This window comes from Trachinotus anak, unplaced genomic scaffold (genome assembly GCF_046630095.1).
Source record: "Trachinotus anak isolate AG129_WGS33_773 ecotype Australia unplaced genomic scaffold, CSIRO_AGI_Tana_v1 ptg000017l, whole genome shotgun sequence".
In the NCBI taxonomy this organism is placed as follows: domain Eukaryota; kingdom Metazoa; phylum Chordata; class Actinopteri; order Carangiformes; family Carangidae; genus Trachinotus; species Trachinotus anak.
Window position 1 is genome coordinate 780,331 of NW_027273868.1, and position 17,068 is coordinate 797,398.

General features: G+C 39.1%; 1 protein-coding gene across 8 annotated transcripts in view; it reads left to right on the forward strand.

Moving 5' to 3' along the window:
- nbr1b (NBR1 autophagy cargo receptor b) overlaps nucleotides 1-17,068 on the forward strand; it is a 64,947-nt gene that overhangs the window by 15,859 nt on the left and 32,020 nt on the right. For 6 of the 8 annotated variants that reach the window (XM_071501511.1, XM_071501506.1, XM_071501507.1 and 3 more), the window contains 5 exons: nucleotides 8,904-8,966; nucleotides 9,554-9,572; nucleotides 9,710-9,732; nucleotides 14,647-14,835; nucleotides 16,878-16,955. In XM_071501511.1, coding sequence (XP_071357612.1) covers nucleotides 14,677-14,835; nucleotides 16,878-16,955 — 237 coding nt within the window. In that variant the 5' untranslated portion in view covers nucleotides 8,904-8,966; nucleotides 9,554-9,572; nucleotides 9,710-9,732; nucleotides 14,647-14,676. Of the gene's footprint in view, nucleotides 1-232; nucleotides 4,928-8,903; nucleotides 8,967-9,553; nucleotides 9,573-9,709; nucleotides 9,733-13,174; nucleotides 14,836-16,877; nucleotides 16,956-17,068 lie in introns of those variants that run through there. The other 2 variants (XM_071501513.1, XM_071501514.1) reach the window with 2 other exon arrangements.

Genomic DNA, 17,068 nt, shown 5'->3' on the forward strand with positions numbered 1-17,068 from the left:
CATAAATTAAATCAGAAAGGTGATAGTGAAAATTTAGATATGATTTAAATCAAACATCAGAGGATAAACTCACATCTCTGGCTGATGAACTCTGAAAGGGCTCGTCATCCACTCTCAATCACTTAAATGGCCTTGATTTTTCACTGTCGCTGCTACTAATGGACACAGAGAGGAAACTCCCACTGGGTGAGGATAGTGGTGTGGATGGAGCTGATGACCGAGATGTGCCTGAATCTAAGAGCATAAGATATAATAAACAAGTCACCTCATTTTCTGCATATTTGTGAATCATATCCTCCCTGACTGAACATAACAATCCAGAGAGAACTGCTACAATCAGCCAAAAAAAAAAACAAAAATAAAAACTGTTGATCAGTTAACACTTTGAATCCATTTCCATTAGGTATCTTAACTCTTAATATACCAATCTTAAAATACTAAGCAAGTTAGTTAATTCCATGCAACAGAAGCTTCTGAAATGAACTCTGTTGTTAATGCAATGTAAAAAAAAAAAAAATAATAAAGTTAAAATTTACCATTGTCACAACTGTCCTTGACAACAAAGCAAATCCCTTCCAATGTGCATAATTCTGCAAATACTGCTTCATCCACCTCAGTACCAGAATCATCTTCCATGGTAATCTTGTCCACAGGGATGGAGAACTTCTCTCTCACTTAGTGATGAGGTTAAAGACGTCACATGGCAAATTGTTTGAATTATAAGATGTAATGACTTTCACTCAGTCTGAATTACTGGTTATTCATATAACAATAGCAACATTTACCTTCAGAAATGAATTCTTCAAAATCAGCATCTTGTAATTTGATGTATTTCTTGCGGTTTTGATTCTGCACCTTAATTATCATTTTGCCATCTACAACATGAACCTGTAGAGAAAGAGAGGGACAACAGGACATTTCTTAGATATCCATTCTATGCTTATTTAAATGATAAATAACTGTCTTTTAATAGCCTAAATAACAAACATAACTTCTACTACACTTAGTGTTCTGTGGTGGACCAAAATATACTTTTTCAAACTGAAGCTAGTGGTTGTGCAGCCATTCTCTTTCTGCCTGACAGATCTGGAACTTAAAATACTGCTCCTCACACTTCTTATGATGACTGCTGTATGTTTGTAGCCTGTTAAACAAACGCACTGAAAAGCACAGAATGATCCCGTTATGTCAGCTTCCATGTTAGAGCATACATTCTTAAGCTTTACTGAATAGTAATTAAATATAACAGGTGTACCTGTATATACTTTGCCAATGATTCTTGCCTGTGTGATTTTACTAAACAGGAGTCCAGCAGTCTTATGCACTGTGCATCAGAAAAGTAGTCAATGCCCAGTAATAGTAACAACATTTACAGCTCAATTAAATTAACTGTTCTCAACCTATTTTGAAACAACATTATTAATCTTTTTTAAACTTCCTAACATTTCTCATAATGAAACTGAATATCTCTGAACAGCATTACCCGTGTTGGCAGAATACAGGACTCCTTCACAACTGAATCATAATCATGAGAGACCTTATCATAGACATTTTTGAATACATTAATATATAACTTTATATGGCTACGTTTGCATTATGACACCTTAAAAAGGCAACTATTCAGTCTAACTTTACTCACCCGAAGGCTGAGATGTTGACTGAAGACCCTCCAGATCATGATAATTACTATAAATTAAGAGACAAAGTCAAATGAATTTAGACATTCCGAGGAGGTGCAGTTGAAAGCTAATAATAAGCGTTATGTTCGTGTGGTCATATTTAAAACGCTACAGCAAGCGCAAACTAATAAAAGTTAACGCTTATTCTCCAACAGACAGTTTACTCTATTACAACTATCACATTTTTAACAGCAATGTTGATGAAATGATAGCGCGCGCTTTTTGAAACACTCGGGGCATGACTGGGACAGTTGAAAACAGTTATAATTACTATCTACTTAACCCAAACTGATCAAAGCTACATTTTAGAAAGGAGTTTAGTTTAACGTTAGCCCATGATGTCTTAAAAAGAAATGAAATGAACCCTATCGGTCTGCAAGTCTAGGCATGTCTACTTAACGTTACCAGCAAAAAAACGGCGACGAAAACATGTTAGAAATGCCAATAAAGTTTAATCTGTCTCCAAATTTAGAAACAACGAGTCAGCATAAACACATTTTAATAAAAGTAGCAATGACACGACGACTAATTTGTTACATTTCTACTCACCAGTCTGTCCTTCTCATGCTCCATGCGAGTGAAAGAAAATGGCTGATGTCAAATTCCTTAACGGGTTACCTGTCCAAGTACCCGGATGTTGAAAGTGTCACTCATCAGTGTTAAATACCATGAACTCCGTGATTTTACACCAACACTCTTATGTTTTCTCACCAGTGGAGAGTTGATGCTGCCAGAATCAACACCAGTACCTCAACACTTCACTCTAAAGCTTAACACCAGAATTTTAACTCCAGTGAATTTGCTGTGTACTAGTCAATAAGGACAACTTGACTTTTGATATTTTTGACACTGGTTTTGAGTAATGGGTATGGTTGAGTTGGACAATGAACTGTAGCTCAGTTTTCATCTTGTGTCTCATAGATGAAATAAGAAAAGAGAATTCAAGTCTTTTTTTTTTAACAGACACTAAAGGTTTGAGGTCATTGCTTACTACTATGCTGAATATTGGTGAATATAGTATCCTAGAGTGAAGGGTGTGCATGGTGTGTTGAACATTTTAAACTCAATATTACTTGCATGCGGTGGTGAAGAAAATGTAGAAATGTATAGTATTAATTTTTATTTGGCATGTTGTGGAGACCGGAATGGGAGCTGAAGGTGAGGGGCTGTGGTTCTCATGTCTCACCCTTGGAGCCTCCATACTTTTATAACCACTGCTCTACCCCTGCAGTGAGTCCAGTTTTACACAATAAGCTGTAGGCGGAAGACAACAGGAATCTAGCCAAGTTTATTTATCAGGATAACGTTGTATGGCTTTGGTTTCTGCTCGTGTTTCATCAGAAATTTTAATAAGCTAATTAAAGTTCTAAGTCTCTGTGATCAGTTCAAATCTACAGAATTTATTACAGAAAGATCCTGTGAAGGAAGAAAAAATATGTCTGGTGTTGAATTTACTACTGTACTGTCCAGTCTGAATTCTCATCTCTCACTCCCTATAGCTACAAATGTATACAGAGGAAAGTCATTTATCCTCAGTTTACTATATGATTCTTGTAAAGTGCGACACAGGCTACATGTGATGGTGTCTCCAGACGGTGGTGAAAAAAGATGGTGCCCTGATCTGATGCCTGTTTGCATTCATTATGTAATTTACTGCCCACTTTAGGTGGCAGCAGGGTATTGTCTCTGCAAGCTAGGTTGACTTCCAGTCGTTGTATTTGTCATTTCTGTCCTTTCTGTGGGTGTGACTATGTCCCGTTGACAAAGACTGGAGCTTGTCGAGCGGAGAGGAAAGCAGCTTAATTTGGAGTTCTGCACATTGAGGGTAATCCTTGTATCTTTGACAGATGATTAGCTAGGCATCATACTAGGCCAGGGCAAATTAATTTCTCCTCCACTTGCCCTATAAAAAATAGCATCAATGTTGAGCTGTGTAGTATGTTATTAATATAGTTTTATTTTTTTAAATGCAAAATCTTTAACTGCAAAATGATAAAAAGAAAGTATGACTGTGAAATAAATGTAGTGGAGTCAAAAGTGCAATGTTTCCCTCAAAAATGTAGAGGATTAGAAGTAGCTTATAAAGTAGCAAAAACTTAAAAGCACTACCAAATTATACTTTAGGACAATTACAAAGCTACCTGTACTTGAGTGAATGAATGTTGTCCTTTATCACAATGGCATGTTCACACACCAAAACACAGAGGATAGAAAGGCTTGTTTGTTAAATTAGCTTAAAGACTCAACATCTCTTAAAAAAGAGATGTCTGGTCATTGATCAGCTACACCGAAACCCTGTGGTGTTGTGACTGCTGGTGTAGCATTGTTAAATAATATTAGGTCAGAGTCGTTGTCTGCTTCTTGGGATGCTTTTCCCTCTGTTGTCAGTGTCAGACAGTTTTCTACTCACAATAGTTAATGATATACCTAGTAATAATGCATGTACTTCATGTTTGGTTATGGACTTTTGTTTTCTGTGTTTATCTTGAAGACAGTACTTCTCCTCAGGGTGGTAATTTGCCTACAATGAGGCACTGCCTTTAACTCTAAAGTCAGGGAACACAAGTCTGCAGTGCTCAGTTGACACTGATAACAAGGTAAACTGTAACATAATTGCCTGCAGTACAGCTCTGCAAGATTTATAGTGATAGAGTACGTTTCTGCAGCATTGATATATTAATAAAGCTAATATGGGGCCAACACTGGGTTGCAGCGTTCAATAGGAATACTTTCTCAAAGGAGTTTTAAATCGAAAGCAACTGGACTTGGTTATTTGTCTAGGAAGACGTTTCACCTCTCATCCAAGAGACTTCATCAGTTCCTTCTCGCACCTGACCAGGCTGGGACTGGTCCAACTATCTGGTGTGGAGACCCAGGTATTTAACCTCAGGGAGGGGCTTTCACAAGGCTGATGAAGTCATTGGTTCCCTTTGTGCTCCATGTGCCAACGACAGTCGTTAGAGTGACTGTCTTGGCAACCTGGTGTATGCAGTCCAATGCAATGAGGAACTGATGAAGCCTCTTGGATGAGAGGTGAAACGTCTTCCTAGACAAATAACCAAGTCCAGTTGCTTTCGATTTAAAACTCCTTTGAGATACTATGACCTGGACAATTGAGAATATTCACAGGCTTAATGGGAATACTGCAATGAAAAAATGCTCAGTGGCCCAAAAAATATTTTTCCCCAGTGACCACAATTCTGTACCATCTGTAAAACTGTTGACAGGACACCCAAACTGCAAACAAGGTCAGTTTTTACTCTTTGTATGATCAATTTTAAACAGTGAAGATTTCATATTTGTAAAACTTTTGAAGAACCAAAAAAAAATTATGTGTGTGACCTCATCCCAATCTAAAATCTATGGGCTAAACAGGAAGGCAATGGTGGGATCAGCTGGAGAAACATTGCAGCATGTGAGCATGGGGTGCACAACTTGGAAGCAAACTTCGTAGACTAGAAAATGTTTTTGGCTTATGCGCTCAGTGACCAATTTTCATACAATTGAATGAGTGCTATCTTGTTATCTAGTATCCAATTATTTATAATACATCCATCTCGTGCTTGTGAGCTAGCCCACTGACATGCTGCTTGTGCTATGAATGCCGATGTAGACAAAGTGTTGCTCATAACTATATTACAAGTGTAGAAGAAAATGACTTTACATGCTTAATAATGACTTTAATGGAAGAGACATATTTCAGTCAGGCTCAATTAAATGTTGAACTCCTCCACTACGTTGTTTATTTGTTAAATTGGGTTGTTTTGTGTTAAATAACCAGCCATAGTACGGCCCTTTTGCTAAACTGGTGGTGAAGCTAACCCATACCTTTCAGCCAATCAGATTGGAGAAGTTTTAGTGGCTGTGGTAAAATGCAGGAAAACAGTCAGTCAGTCAGTCATGGAGTAATATCACACTGTAAAATGCATTGTTCCAATGCAAAGAGAGTATTGGAACAATATTTGATTAGAAATAAATGCTCAGTTATTAAAAGACTTGTTATGGACATGTCCATCCCTAACCATGGCTATATTGTGTAGGTAGAAAAGTGCTTGGTGAAGAGGGATGAAGCCAGACACAGTGTGTATGTGGACAACCTAAACAATCTACTTCTGTCTCAATGGCCACTATTCAAATCCATGTGGCTGATGAGTCACCACGGATAACAAGGCTATCACACTGTTCTTTGTATTTTCTTATTTTCCTGACACCACTATTCTCTATTTTCATTTTGCTGGTATAACATTAAACACTGTATTACATTACTTCTTGTTACAGGGTTATAATTCCCAATTTCTGGAATTTTGAAGTACTACATCAAAATTTCTCCTTACATTTTACCAAATTCTAAACTGAGCCTATATTTTACCAATGCATTTGGGTTTCCACACCATTTTTTTTCCACCATTACCATAAAACCCCCAGCAGGCTCTGTTAAATACTAAACTACTGTTCTGCTAAACTACTCTTTAGCTAAATGCTTAGCAGTAGTTTGGCGTAAAACAGTAGCTAAATGTCACGTGAAATGCTAGACATTTAGCTAAATTATAAACAGTAGTTTGGCATTTTATTATAATAATAACTATACCTACTATTATATTGTAATAGTAACAGAAGTTGAGAAAAGTCCCTGTCATTGAATGAATGTACATTATACAGACAAAAATTAACTCAAAATCAGCCACCATAAGCTACAAGTCACACCAGAACAAGTAAGGCTGTAGCAAGACCCATGAGAATACTGAACAGAGGAACAATGTGTTATATTGCTTATGAACTTTACTTTAGCCAGGCTTTAAATAAAAACATAACAACAACTTACAGTTAAGAGGGGCAAATCTATCAGGGCAGGAATTTGACAAACTGACTTTTTGGAAATATGGCATCTTAAGCAATGCCTCATTGAAAGTCACAGAGCTCTTCAAATTTGATAGTGGTCATGTAATTGATTTTAAGCACATTAGGAATGGGATTAGGTGAGGCAGCAATACCCACTAAGGTGTAACATATACTAGAGGACTTTGAAAAAACTTTTAAAAGACTAATGGTTTTTTTAAATTTTTTAGTCACATTAAAAACTGAGGATCTTGCAAGATCATTATTTGCAAAACTAGTTTTCATTGATATTATTTCCAATCATGCTTCTCCTGGAAATTTACAGAATGAAATTTTTTTTTTCAGCCTTTTATGATATTTGAAATTCTTTATTAATATTATTACTATTCTTGGTGCTGGAGAAAGCATCAATGCACATCACTATTTGCATGAGCCAAGACTGAAAACTTTCAATAATATTAAACATGTTTGATTTTAACAGAACATCAGGGGCAAAATAGACAAAACTCTTAACAAAGCTCCTATGATTTTATTGCAACACTTGAAATTCGTCTATGACATCACTTGAAAAGGATTTAGCAATGTGTAAGCCCGGGACTGCAGACAAATGGCAGCAGAATGGGGAAGAATAGGAAATCCTACACTATTCAAATAGTCTGAATTGGCAGCTTTTGCTGTTATGTATGTGTAACAATTTCATAACAAGGAACAAACAAACTTTTTATTGACCCTTTTGTAGTTTATTCTCATTGGTTGAGTTGTAGCCCTATCCTGCATGGTTGCTTGATTTGTAGCTTTATTTAAATTGGTTAGTTGGTTTGTTGCTGTTTTCTGATTAGTCAGTTGTTTTGTAGCTGTAGTGTGATTGCATGTAGCTATATTCTGATGGTTTTGTTGAATTGTAGCTGATTGGTCAGTTGGTTTACAGCTGTATTCTGGTTAATTGATTTGTAAGTTGTATCCCAGTTGATTTGTAGCTTTATTCTGATTGGTTAGTTGATTTGTAGCTGTTTTCTAATTGGTTGTTTTGCAGCTGTATTCTGATTGATTGGTAGCTGTATTCAAGTTTCCATTCTAGTTTAATCAAAGAGATGTGAGTCATGTTAAAGTGGATCTATTTAATAAAATATTGTAATTGTTTTGCTTGATAGTAATGATGAAAATTTGTTGTATCTAAGCCAGTGCTAAATTTATTTTTCTGTAAAGAGGATAGGCTAATTTTTGGTTTATTTTTCCAGTAAAATTGTGATATGACAGAATGCAGTGATTGGAACTATTTGGCTGTAGGTTTTACAGAATCATTGAGAAGAGGTAACTGATTTGAGGTAGGATTTTCATCTACCTACTCATCTAATTTCTATTTGTCCAGTGAGAGAGAGGGGGAGGTGACCATTGTTTTAGATCATTGTTGATTTTTCTAATAGTGGGGTGAAATTAAGCTCTGACAGCTACAGATGAGATGTTAATACCCAGGTATCTGATATTGTCCATGGTGAAAGAATGTGTATGTCTTGGGAAAAAGCTTGTCTTGGAGGGTGGGGGGTTGGATGGTGTTAAATGCACCTGCAAAATCAAAGAACATAATCCTCATGTAACCACCTGGCTCATCAAAGTAAGAGGTGTAGAACACGGCATCATCCACTCCGATATGTTCCTTGTACACAAACTGTAGGGATTCAAGTGCATGCTCAACCTGTCACCTCAGAAGGTGGAGAAGCAGCCGCTGCAGGGTCTTCATGATGTGTGATGTGAGGGCCAGTGGTCTATAGTCATTTATCTTGGATGGGTGCCCTACTTTAGGTACTGGAATAAGACATTATGTTTTCCAGAGGACCGGGACCCTCCCTGTTTGCAGACTTAAGCTGAAGATCCCCTTGAGAAGCTCAGCAAGCTGAGCTGCTCAGTCCTTAAGCAGCCCCGGGCACACACCATCCACATACAATAATAACACATTGTTAATAACACATACAATATGAGCTCCTGCTGGTTCGTGTCAAAGCATAATGAATGCTACCTGGATACAGCGTTCAGCTTTCAGCCAATAAAGCACCAGCACGAGTGTAAGTGGAACCCACTCTCAGACTACTGCTTCGTCTGGCTGAACAGGCATGAACATTGCATTGAAGCCACTTTCATGATGCCAAAGACAAACACACACATAGAGGGAGAGGGAGAGAGACAAACTGTGCTCTCTCTGTTCTTTGGCAACTGAAACAGTCATGAGCACCCCCCACCCCACCCTCTCCCACCAATTTACCCACATACACGCGCACATATCTCGGTTTGAGTTGCTGACTTCATCCTAATTGAAATTAAATGAATTATGACCACTTTTGACTCCTTAGCAGCCTCATCATCCTTTGTCCTTTGTGTGTGTTTTGTGTGCAGGTGAAGCGTTCCTATGGCCTGTGCAGCCTTCAGCTGACCTATCTGGATGAGGAGAATGAGGAGGTGACAGACTGTTTGGTGTCAATCTAGTCTTATTTGCTGATTCCCCACTTTTTGCTTTCCTGTTATTTTAAAGGGGCACTCCAACAGTTTTGCACATTCATAAAGTTGGAGGACTTAAAAGAGACAGATTAAAAAACACAGTGATTGAAATTGGTGCAAGAGGCTGAGATATCCTGACTTGTATACCCTGATATAAGGTGAGCTGTTTGGTAATACAGTTCCCATATTGTAACTCAACAGCACCTCTATTTAAACCTTTCTTGCTTGTTAAATGGTAAGTCCAATTTTTAAGACATACCTACTGTTATAAAATAAATATTAATGTAATCTCCAAACCCAACACTTTCCCTGATGACATCACTATGACATCATCAGGGTCCTTTTCTCTGATTTGACAAAGTTCTTTCAGAGCCACAGGAAACATGTAGCAGGTTTTAACATGATGAGCAGTATTGCCTGTGACAAGTAAATTGATCTGTGTGTAAAATTGATGGAGTGGCTCTTTAATTCCAAACCAATAACCAACTTACACCCAGGGGAAAATGTTGACATATTTACATCAAAAATATTCTACTTTCTGTCTTCAGGTGTCCATTAACAGTCAAGGTAAGTAAACATAAACAGTAAGGTACAGCAGTAAGATGTGATATACTAAACAAAAGCAAAAAAATCTATGAAATTCCAAATGAATTGAGTATTAGTATCACATTAAAGATTAATGCTGTTTGTGTTTCTTATTACAGTGGAGTATGAGGAGGCATTAAAGGTAAGCTGATCTTATGTTCAATTAGAATTCACATGTATACACTTATGGGAAACAAGAAGTTAACTATATTTCAGATCAGCACATGTTGCCTGTTTAGAATATGACAGTACTAAAAGTTGTAATGACAGTGGCACTTGGGTTTGGTGTGGTCAGGTTAGAAAGACACTGGTAGGGGCTGGGTTCAGTTTCAGTTTTAGGCTAAAACAGAACACAGAACCACTTAAACTGTCTCCCTCCAGCATGAAAATGTTGCCCTGAGGCAATCCTAACCCCAACTCTCTGACATTAAAAAGAATACTTTAAATATTAATCTTAGTGATACTCAAAGCACCAACATGGGAATCTTCTCAAGATTATGCTGCTGTCAAGGGGGGTAGAACATAAATATTAAAAGGTGAAATAATTTATAACAGTAAAAGGTAATGTTGTGGCTATAAACTGAAACCATATAACTCAGGGTGAACTAAGGTTGAAATGACTAACAAAGCAATCTGTCTCCTCAAAAAAGTGCTGACAAGGCACAGAGACACAGGGACTTTTTATTGTTTGAGTTGGCAGCAAAGATAGCTAGAGTTGGACTGGTCTGGTGCACATGGATAAACTCACTCATGTCAAAATTAAAAGGCAGATTAGCTTCAGCAGGTAACAAGTTAGTAACTGGCATTTTTCTCACATTTTTCTGCAAGTGACTGTATTTTTAGGAACATCTGCAGCAAATATGAATGTGTCAGAATCCATTATGTCAGAATAGAATTGGCAAGGGGATTTCAATCACTTTGTGAATAGGACATTTTTTGTGCCAGGTCATTTCCCAGCTTACATTTCACCATGTACTGGCAAACCTGAAGAAATTCCAATTTACAGAGCCTGAAAACGTTTGGTTACCAGGGTAACCCCAGTTCTCTGAAAACTAAGTGAGGTATCTTGTTGTTAGTGCTCCAGGCCCTTGCATCTGGGCTAATCACATATTTTACTGTTCTCTTTCAAACCTTGCTTGGTACCTCACTATGGGATGCATAACCAATCACGGAAGCTTCACAGTGCTATGAGATACCACAACTCTTTCAAACCTTGTTTGGTATCTCACTATGGGCCCACTCCCAGATTGCATGCTCTGAAGCCAACAATATCTTGACCCAGACGGTTGATACTGCAAACCCTCCCGATGGGCTTGCACACAATTATGGTGAATCAACAGGACAAAGTGTGTCAGTGAAGGAGCTGTCACATCCGCGGTAAAATGGAATAAAATTGTGTGGGGTTACCCAACTAGCAGCCACACAGATATCCCTCACAGAAATGACCCTGAACAGGGCCCATAAAGTGGCCATTCCCCTAGTGGAATGAGCCCAAAGGCCCTCTGGAGGCTGTAACCCCCCATATTCTTAAATTATTGCCTCCACTACCCAGTGCGATAGATGCTGGCAAGGTAGAACCTTCCCTCTCTGAGAAAGTGTCCAAGTCAAGAAGAGCTGGTTACGCTGGTTACCACTTAGTTCTGTCCAAATAGGGATGTAAGGCCTGAATGGGACAAAGTATATTAAGCTGCCTATCGCTCTCCTAGGCAAAAGGCAGGGGTGAAAAGCAAGCAGCTCCAAAGTAGGGCAGCTATAAGATGACAAACTAACTTGGGTACAAAAGCTGGGTTAGGGCGCAACATCCTTTTCCCAAAACCAGGGGAAAACTGCAGGCAGGATGTGTGCACAGACAAAGCCTATAATTCACTTATTCTATTGGTTGTCCATGCACCACACCAAGTCCTGGCACAGCGGCAGCGGCCATGGCTGGCTTTGAAGCAGTCACACTAGCTCCACCATCCATGGTCTGCTGGGCCAATTCACTGCTATTAGAATCAAAACCAGCTGCTGCTTCCAGAGCTAGAGTTAAGAGGCTGAGAGGAGGGAACATGTACAGCAGCACATATGGCCATGGATGTACATCCACTTCCAGTGGTGTGTCCTCATTTCTTAATGAAGAGAACAGAAAACATTGCATATTTTTGTGTGATGTGAAGAGATCTACATACGCACGGCTGAATCTCTCCCACACTGGAGAGCAAATCCATCCCCGTGTTTACCACATCCAAATGTACATCATGTGTAACGACAACAGAAGCACACTGCTCCACATTATCAGTTTGTGGGCCAGTCTGCGGAACATTACGGAACAAGTGTCCCCCTATATCCCACCACTGTCATATTGTCTGTTCTCACCAAAACATGACAATTTCTCAGAAATGGCAAAAAATAGCTAGGAAAACAGCCAAATACTCCAGGTAACCTATATGAGCAAACCGGAGTTGTGATGGCCAGGTACCATTCATGGCCCTCCCCTCGAACACAGCCCACCATTCTGTCAACAAGGCATAGGTTATCACGGCCTTTCTCATTGCCACTATTCCAAGGGGAACACCGACAGTGAACACATCCGGGCCTCTCCTCTGGGGAAATCCTCACCATCTGCCTGAGATGACGTCATACGTCCAGGCTTAGAGAGGACTCCCAGCACTGGAAATCCCACATCCTCAGCAATCCCTGAGGAACAACAGAAATCACCGAAGCCATCAGCCCTGTCAGGAGCAGACAGGGCCTCAGCGAGACTAAATTCCCCCTCAGTAACAAAGTGAGGTGCTAGCATAATTTCTCCACTCGATCTTGTGACAGAAAAGCTCAAACAAAACTGAATTTATTTTGAGACCAAAATATTCTATATTCTGAGTTGGTAAAGGCACACTCTTGGCTTGATTGACACTGAAGCCCAAGCCAGTAGGGTGGTGTAAAGATGCCTGTGTGAGGTTGCATAAATCCAGAATGGGGATGTAACTCAAGGTATCCCTAGTCTTGCCACCATTAGCTTTCCCTTGAGCAGCAGTGTCCATGGAAGAGAAAAACTGTAGCTAGCTAGCTACACAACCACACAGGCACACCATGACATGTTACCCTGTTAGCTGATGTGGAAAACAGGTGCAGGTCCACAACGCAATGACCACCACCTGAATGAACCAACTTTCCTTGATGAAAAGATAATGATGAGTGCATTTGAGTGCTCTGAAAAATAATTAAAGTGATTAACCCAGATGCACGGCCAAGAGCACTAACAGACTAAGTCACTTCAGTGGCCTTGGTAACGACCCCACAGAGGTTAAATACCTGGGTCTCTTCATTACTCAGTCAGAACTGAAAAGGCCTCTTGAATGAGAGGTGAAACATCTTCAAGTATATACAACTATGTCCAATTGACCCTGATTTATCTGTTCTTGGAGAACCATGACATGGATGACTGAGAAAATCTTCATAGTTCAAAGCACTGCAAGTTTAGCCTTACAGTGCTGCTATAACATAGCTGTAAACTCTTACAGTTACTTGTGTTACTTTTTGGTTGGACTGCAACAGTGGGACCTATGGGAATGGAAATAACAAATGTTTGCCATTTATGATTTCAGGAAAGTTGCCTCAAGGGTGGAAGTATGGAAGAAGTCTAGTTGCCCTCAATTCAACTTTTCTTGGATGCTTTGAACTAATTGCTAACCCTAGCATGGCATCATACTCATGATGACAGTGCTACCATACTGATATTAAGCATGTGTACATTGCACACCATTTTGGTTGAGCATGTGCTAACATTTACTAATAAGCTATACTATAAATGAGGCTGATGGGAATGTCATTAGTTTTGCAGGTTTGGTCAAAAACCAAAATATTTAACTTATATACGTGTTGTTCTGTGATATAGGCTGTATTTACTTGTAAAATGATAGATGATAGGTAGATGTGTATATTTACATGCAAAATGATCAAACAGAGACAAAGTTAGAATTGACAGAATATCTTTCTTATTTTGGCTTTGACACAGAACACAGCCTCCATCTGGGTAACAAACTGCTACTCCACTTCTCTGCCACTCACTGAACAGAGTACGCACAGAGAGAGGTGTACCTCTTGCTTGCGGGGCAGCACTGGCAGCTGTCTTTTACGAAAGTAGCTAGATTTATCGCTAGGAGCATTTTTTTTAAAAAAACAGTCACTTAAGGGATCTGAAAAGCCAGTAAATCTAGCAGCAAATGCCCTTTACATGATGATGTAGTAAACTCTTTTTGCTCCAATTCATTTTCAAAGATGAGGAAATACCAACACTCAACCAGCCAACCAGTGCTGTAACTTCAACACTCAGTCATGCAGCATTCACATGACCAATGGTGTAACTTGATCACTTAGTCAGCGACATTTGCCTTTAAAGGGCTACCCCTGCTGTTGCAGTCCAGCCAGAAAACATGGCTGGCAACAGAGATGGGACATGGCTTCTCACATTATATAATTCATTGGTGGAACAAAATTCATTATCAGTTTTGAATCACATCAACAGATCAACATCCCTTGTGGGGTCAGTCACTCGTAGTAATTAATTGTACAACAATATGGAAATGTGAACAACAGTGGAAACATTGAGGAAAACAATGCAGACTCTTATTAACACCAATCACAGTACAACAACAGGTAAAATGATAATAAAAAATGATAATTCTGTGACTTCAGTGCATGCTAGCAAGTTATAAGACCTGCCTCCTCCCAATGAGCCACATGAGGATGAAGTTCTGTGACACACCTGTGTTAGGCGGCTCAGACAACCAGTTTAGTTGCAGTTTAGCTGCTGCTCAGCTGAACCTGTGCTTGTGTTCATACAGTGGTAGGGTCTAGTTTTGTGTGCAGCTGCGTTTAAAAACCCCTGCATGTTTCGAATTAACCAATCAGCAGTAGACATTTCCCAGGCAAAAAGCCATGAATCCAGCCAGTCAGAATAAACCACCTATAGGTTTACACTCTCAGAAATTGACTACCCACTCTCACACAAACGCAACTACACAGAATACCGGGCAGGAAATGCTACATATTGCTAACCCATTCACTTGTTTCCCAGAGTGCAGTGAGGCAGGGAAATCGACTGCACATGAATGTGTATGAGACTCGAGGCCAGCTGGCGAAGGTCCCCACCAACAAGGCCAGTGGAGCAGAGCCCAAGAGGGGCTTCAGACCCCCACAGCACTGCCCTGCCCTGGCCCAAGTGGTCAGCCGCAAGGTCCAGGCTGCAGTACCAGAACAGGGCATGGTAAGACCCAAACACAGAGCATATCATAGTCTGTTCCTTTGCCTGTTTATCAGTCATGATACCTCAGCTACCACATACAAAGTTTGTCAGATTTTGACAAACTGTGTAAGTTATGTATCTCACCAGTGTATTCCACTATTGCAGCTGTGACAGGGGCTAGGGATGATTCAGTTGTATCCACAGATCACTCAATATGTGGACATAAGATGATTAATTCTCTCAAATTAATAGTGTTTGATTAGTCTAACAATAGGACCTGTATGGAGTCAAATATGGGTCATTAATATTTTGAGCTTGTGAAATGATGTTCACTGATAATTTCACAGTCTGCAGTTGTATATCGCTTTGTGTGCATGTAAAAAAAAAAAGGCATGCACATATCTGAATGTGAGAATTTGTAAAACAAAAACAGAAATTCTCACAAATTCAAATTTGTTAATGTGTAATAATGTTTTTTTGTGTATGTTTTTTGCATCCAAATATAATTTTCACATGTGTAAAAAGTTATTGTAGCTGTATAAGCATTTTATGCAACTACAATTTGTACAGGAATATTTTCAACAGTGAGGTTTCACAAAGTCTGAGAGACAAACACAGACTGAAGTTACAAGCTACAAGTTACAACCACCCTATATTTACGGTTGTAAAAAAAATCTGTAGCCAATCAGCACATTGTCCACTAAATGGCCAATTACCACATTGCCCAATGACCAGCTAATCAGAAGAACTCAGATTGTCCAATATGGACGAGAGGGTGGAGCTGGGGAGGAGGAAGTATACCTAACTGCACCAGACTTCTGGCTGCGCGGTGCAAAGTTGATGCTAACAAAGTTAACCATAATTGAAGGTAAACTTCACTGCTAAGTGTTAAAGTAATCTTAGTAGCTAATTGCATACACGTCCACATTGGCAAATATTACATGTATGAGGAGTAAATTGTGATAATACTGTATTGTTAATTTACTGTGTGTAAGCTAACTGCAGTGTAACCACTTGGGTAAAACCATAGACCGTATTTTAAGGGTAAAACATATTATAACATCTGATACGTGCATTCCTTTTTTTTTACATGCACCCAAAAAGTAACATACAAACTGCAGGCTGTGAAATTATTTGTGTTGTTATAATCATTTCATGAGCTCATATTAATGACCCTGATTGCCTCTATAGACCTGAAAGTAGTAAGGGAGTTTTTGCTAGTTTGGTCTGTCGTATTGGAGCACCCACTGTATTAGCAGCAGGCTAACAGGCACCCAGTGTGAATATTTTTCACATTCATTCTATTCATCCTCATCCCCTTGACACTCTTTCTCACACATTTTTGCTGCTACAAAGGATATTGATAGCTTTAGCCTAGTAATCAGACTCATTTGTGATTTTGTTTCAGTTAAATCATTGAGTCTGTCATTTTGTTCATGTTTTGAACTAACCAGTCAGTAGTTGGTGACAACATCTCTCCCACTGATGCCATTCTCAGTCAAGACTGAAGCTGTGGTAGCGGTTGCTAAGAGCAGTTTTTTTCTTTCACAATGATCTAATAAATATGTGGATTTTATAATTATTTCTAAAAATCAACCAACAACAACCTGTACAGCTGCATCAGTTTCATCCCGCTTCTCTCAATATTTGTCACCATTATTCTGTCACTATTTTTTACGAATCTAGCTAAGTAGCTGGCTATATAGGAAGATGATGTCCTCATTCTTCACCCCACATATTAAACGCCTACTTTAATTACTGAGCACATCATAGATGAGGGTGGTATTAATCCAGTTGCCACCAACATGTCACCATCAAGCTGTCAGATGGTGACATGCATGCAAGCATGCATGAAGTTGCATGCTTTTCCATGCAACTTCTACACACACTGGCTTTAACACCAATGTTATTTTTTGTACATCCAGTGTTGTGGATGAAATAATAGCTGCTGGCTGGTGAAATTGTAACATAAACTGTTTGATCATTTATACTGACAATGATATAATAAAGCTATAAATATGAATTTTTTTTCTGGGTGAATTTTGTCTTCTTCTGTTGATCAGGTGATCATGAAAGAATTGAAAGGTACCAAAGAAGAAGACAAGACTCCTCCTGCCTGGTTCACCTCTTACATGGAGAAAGTAAGAACAACTTGATAGAGGTGACACTGTCTTTCAGCACCAGTTAGGTATTCTGCCAGAGGGACTGTCTGAATACTAAGACATGGACTGTCCCACTCTCCAAACTTCATCCC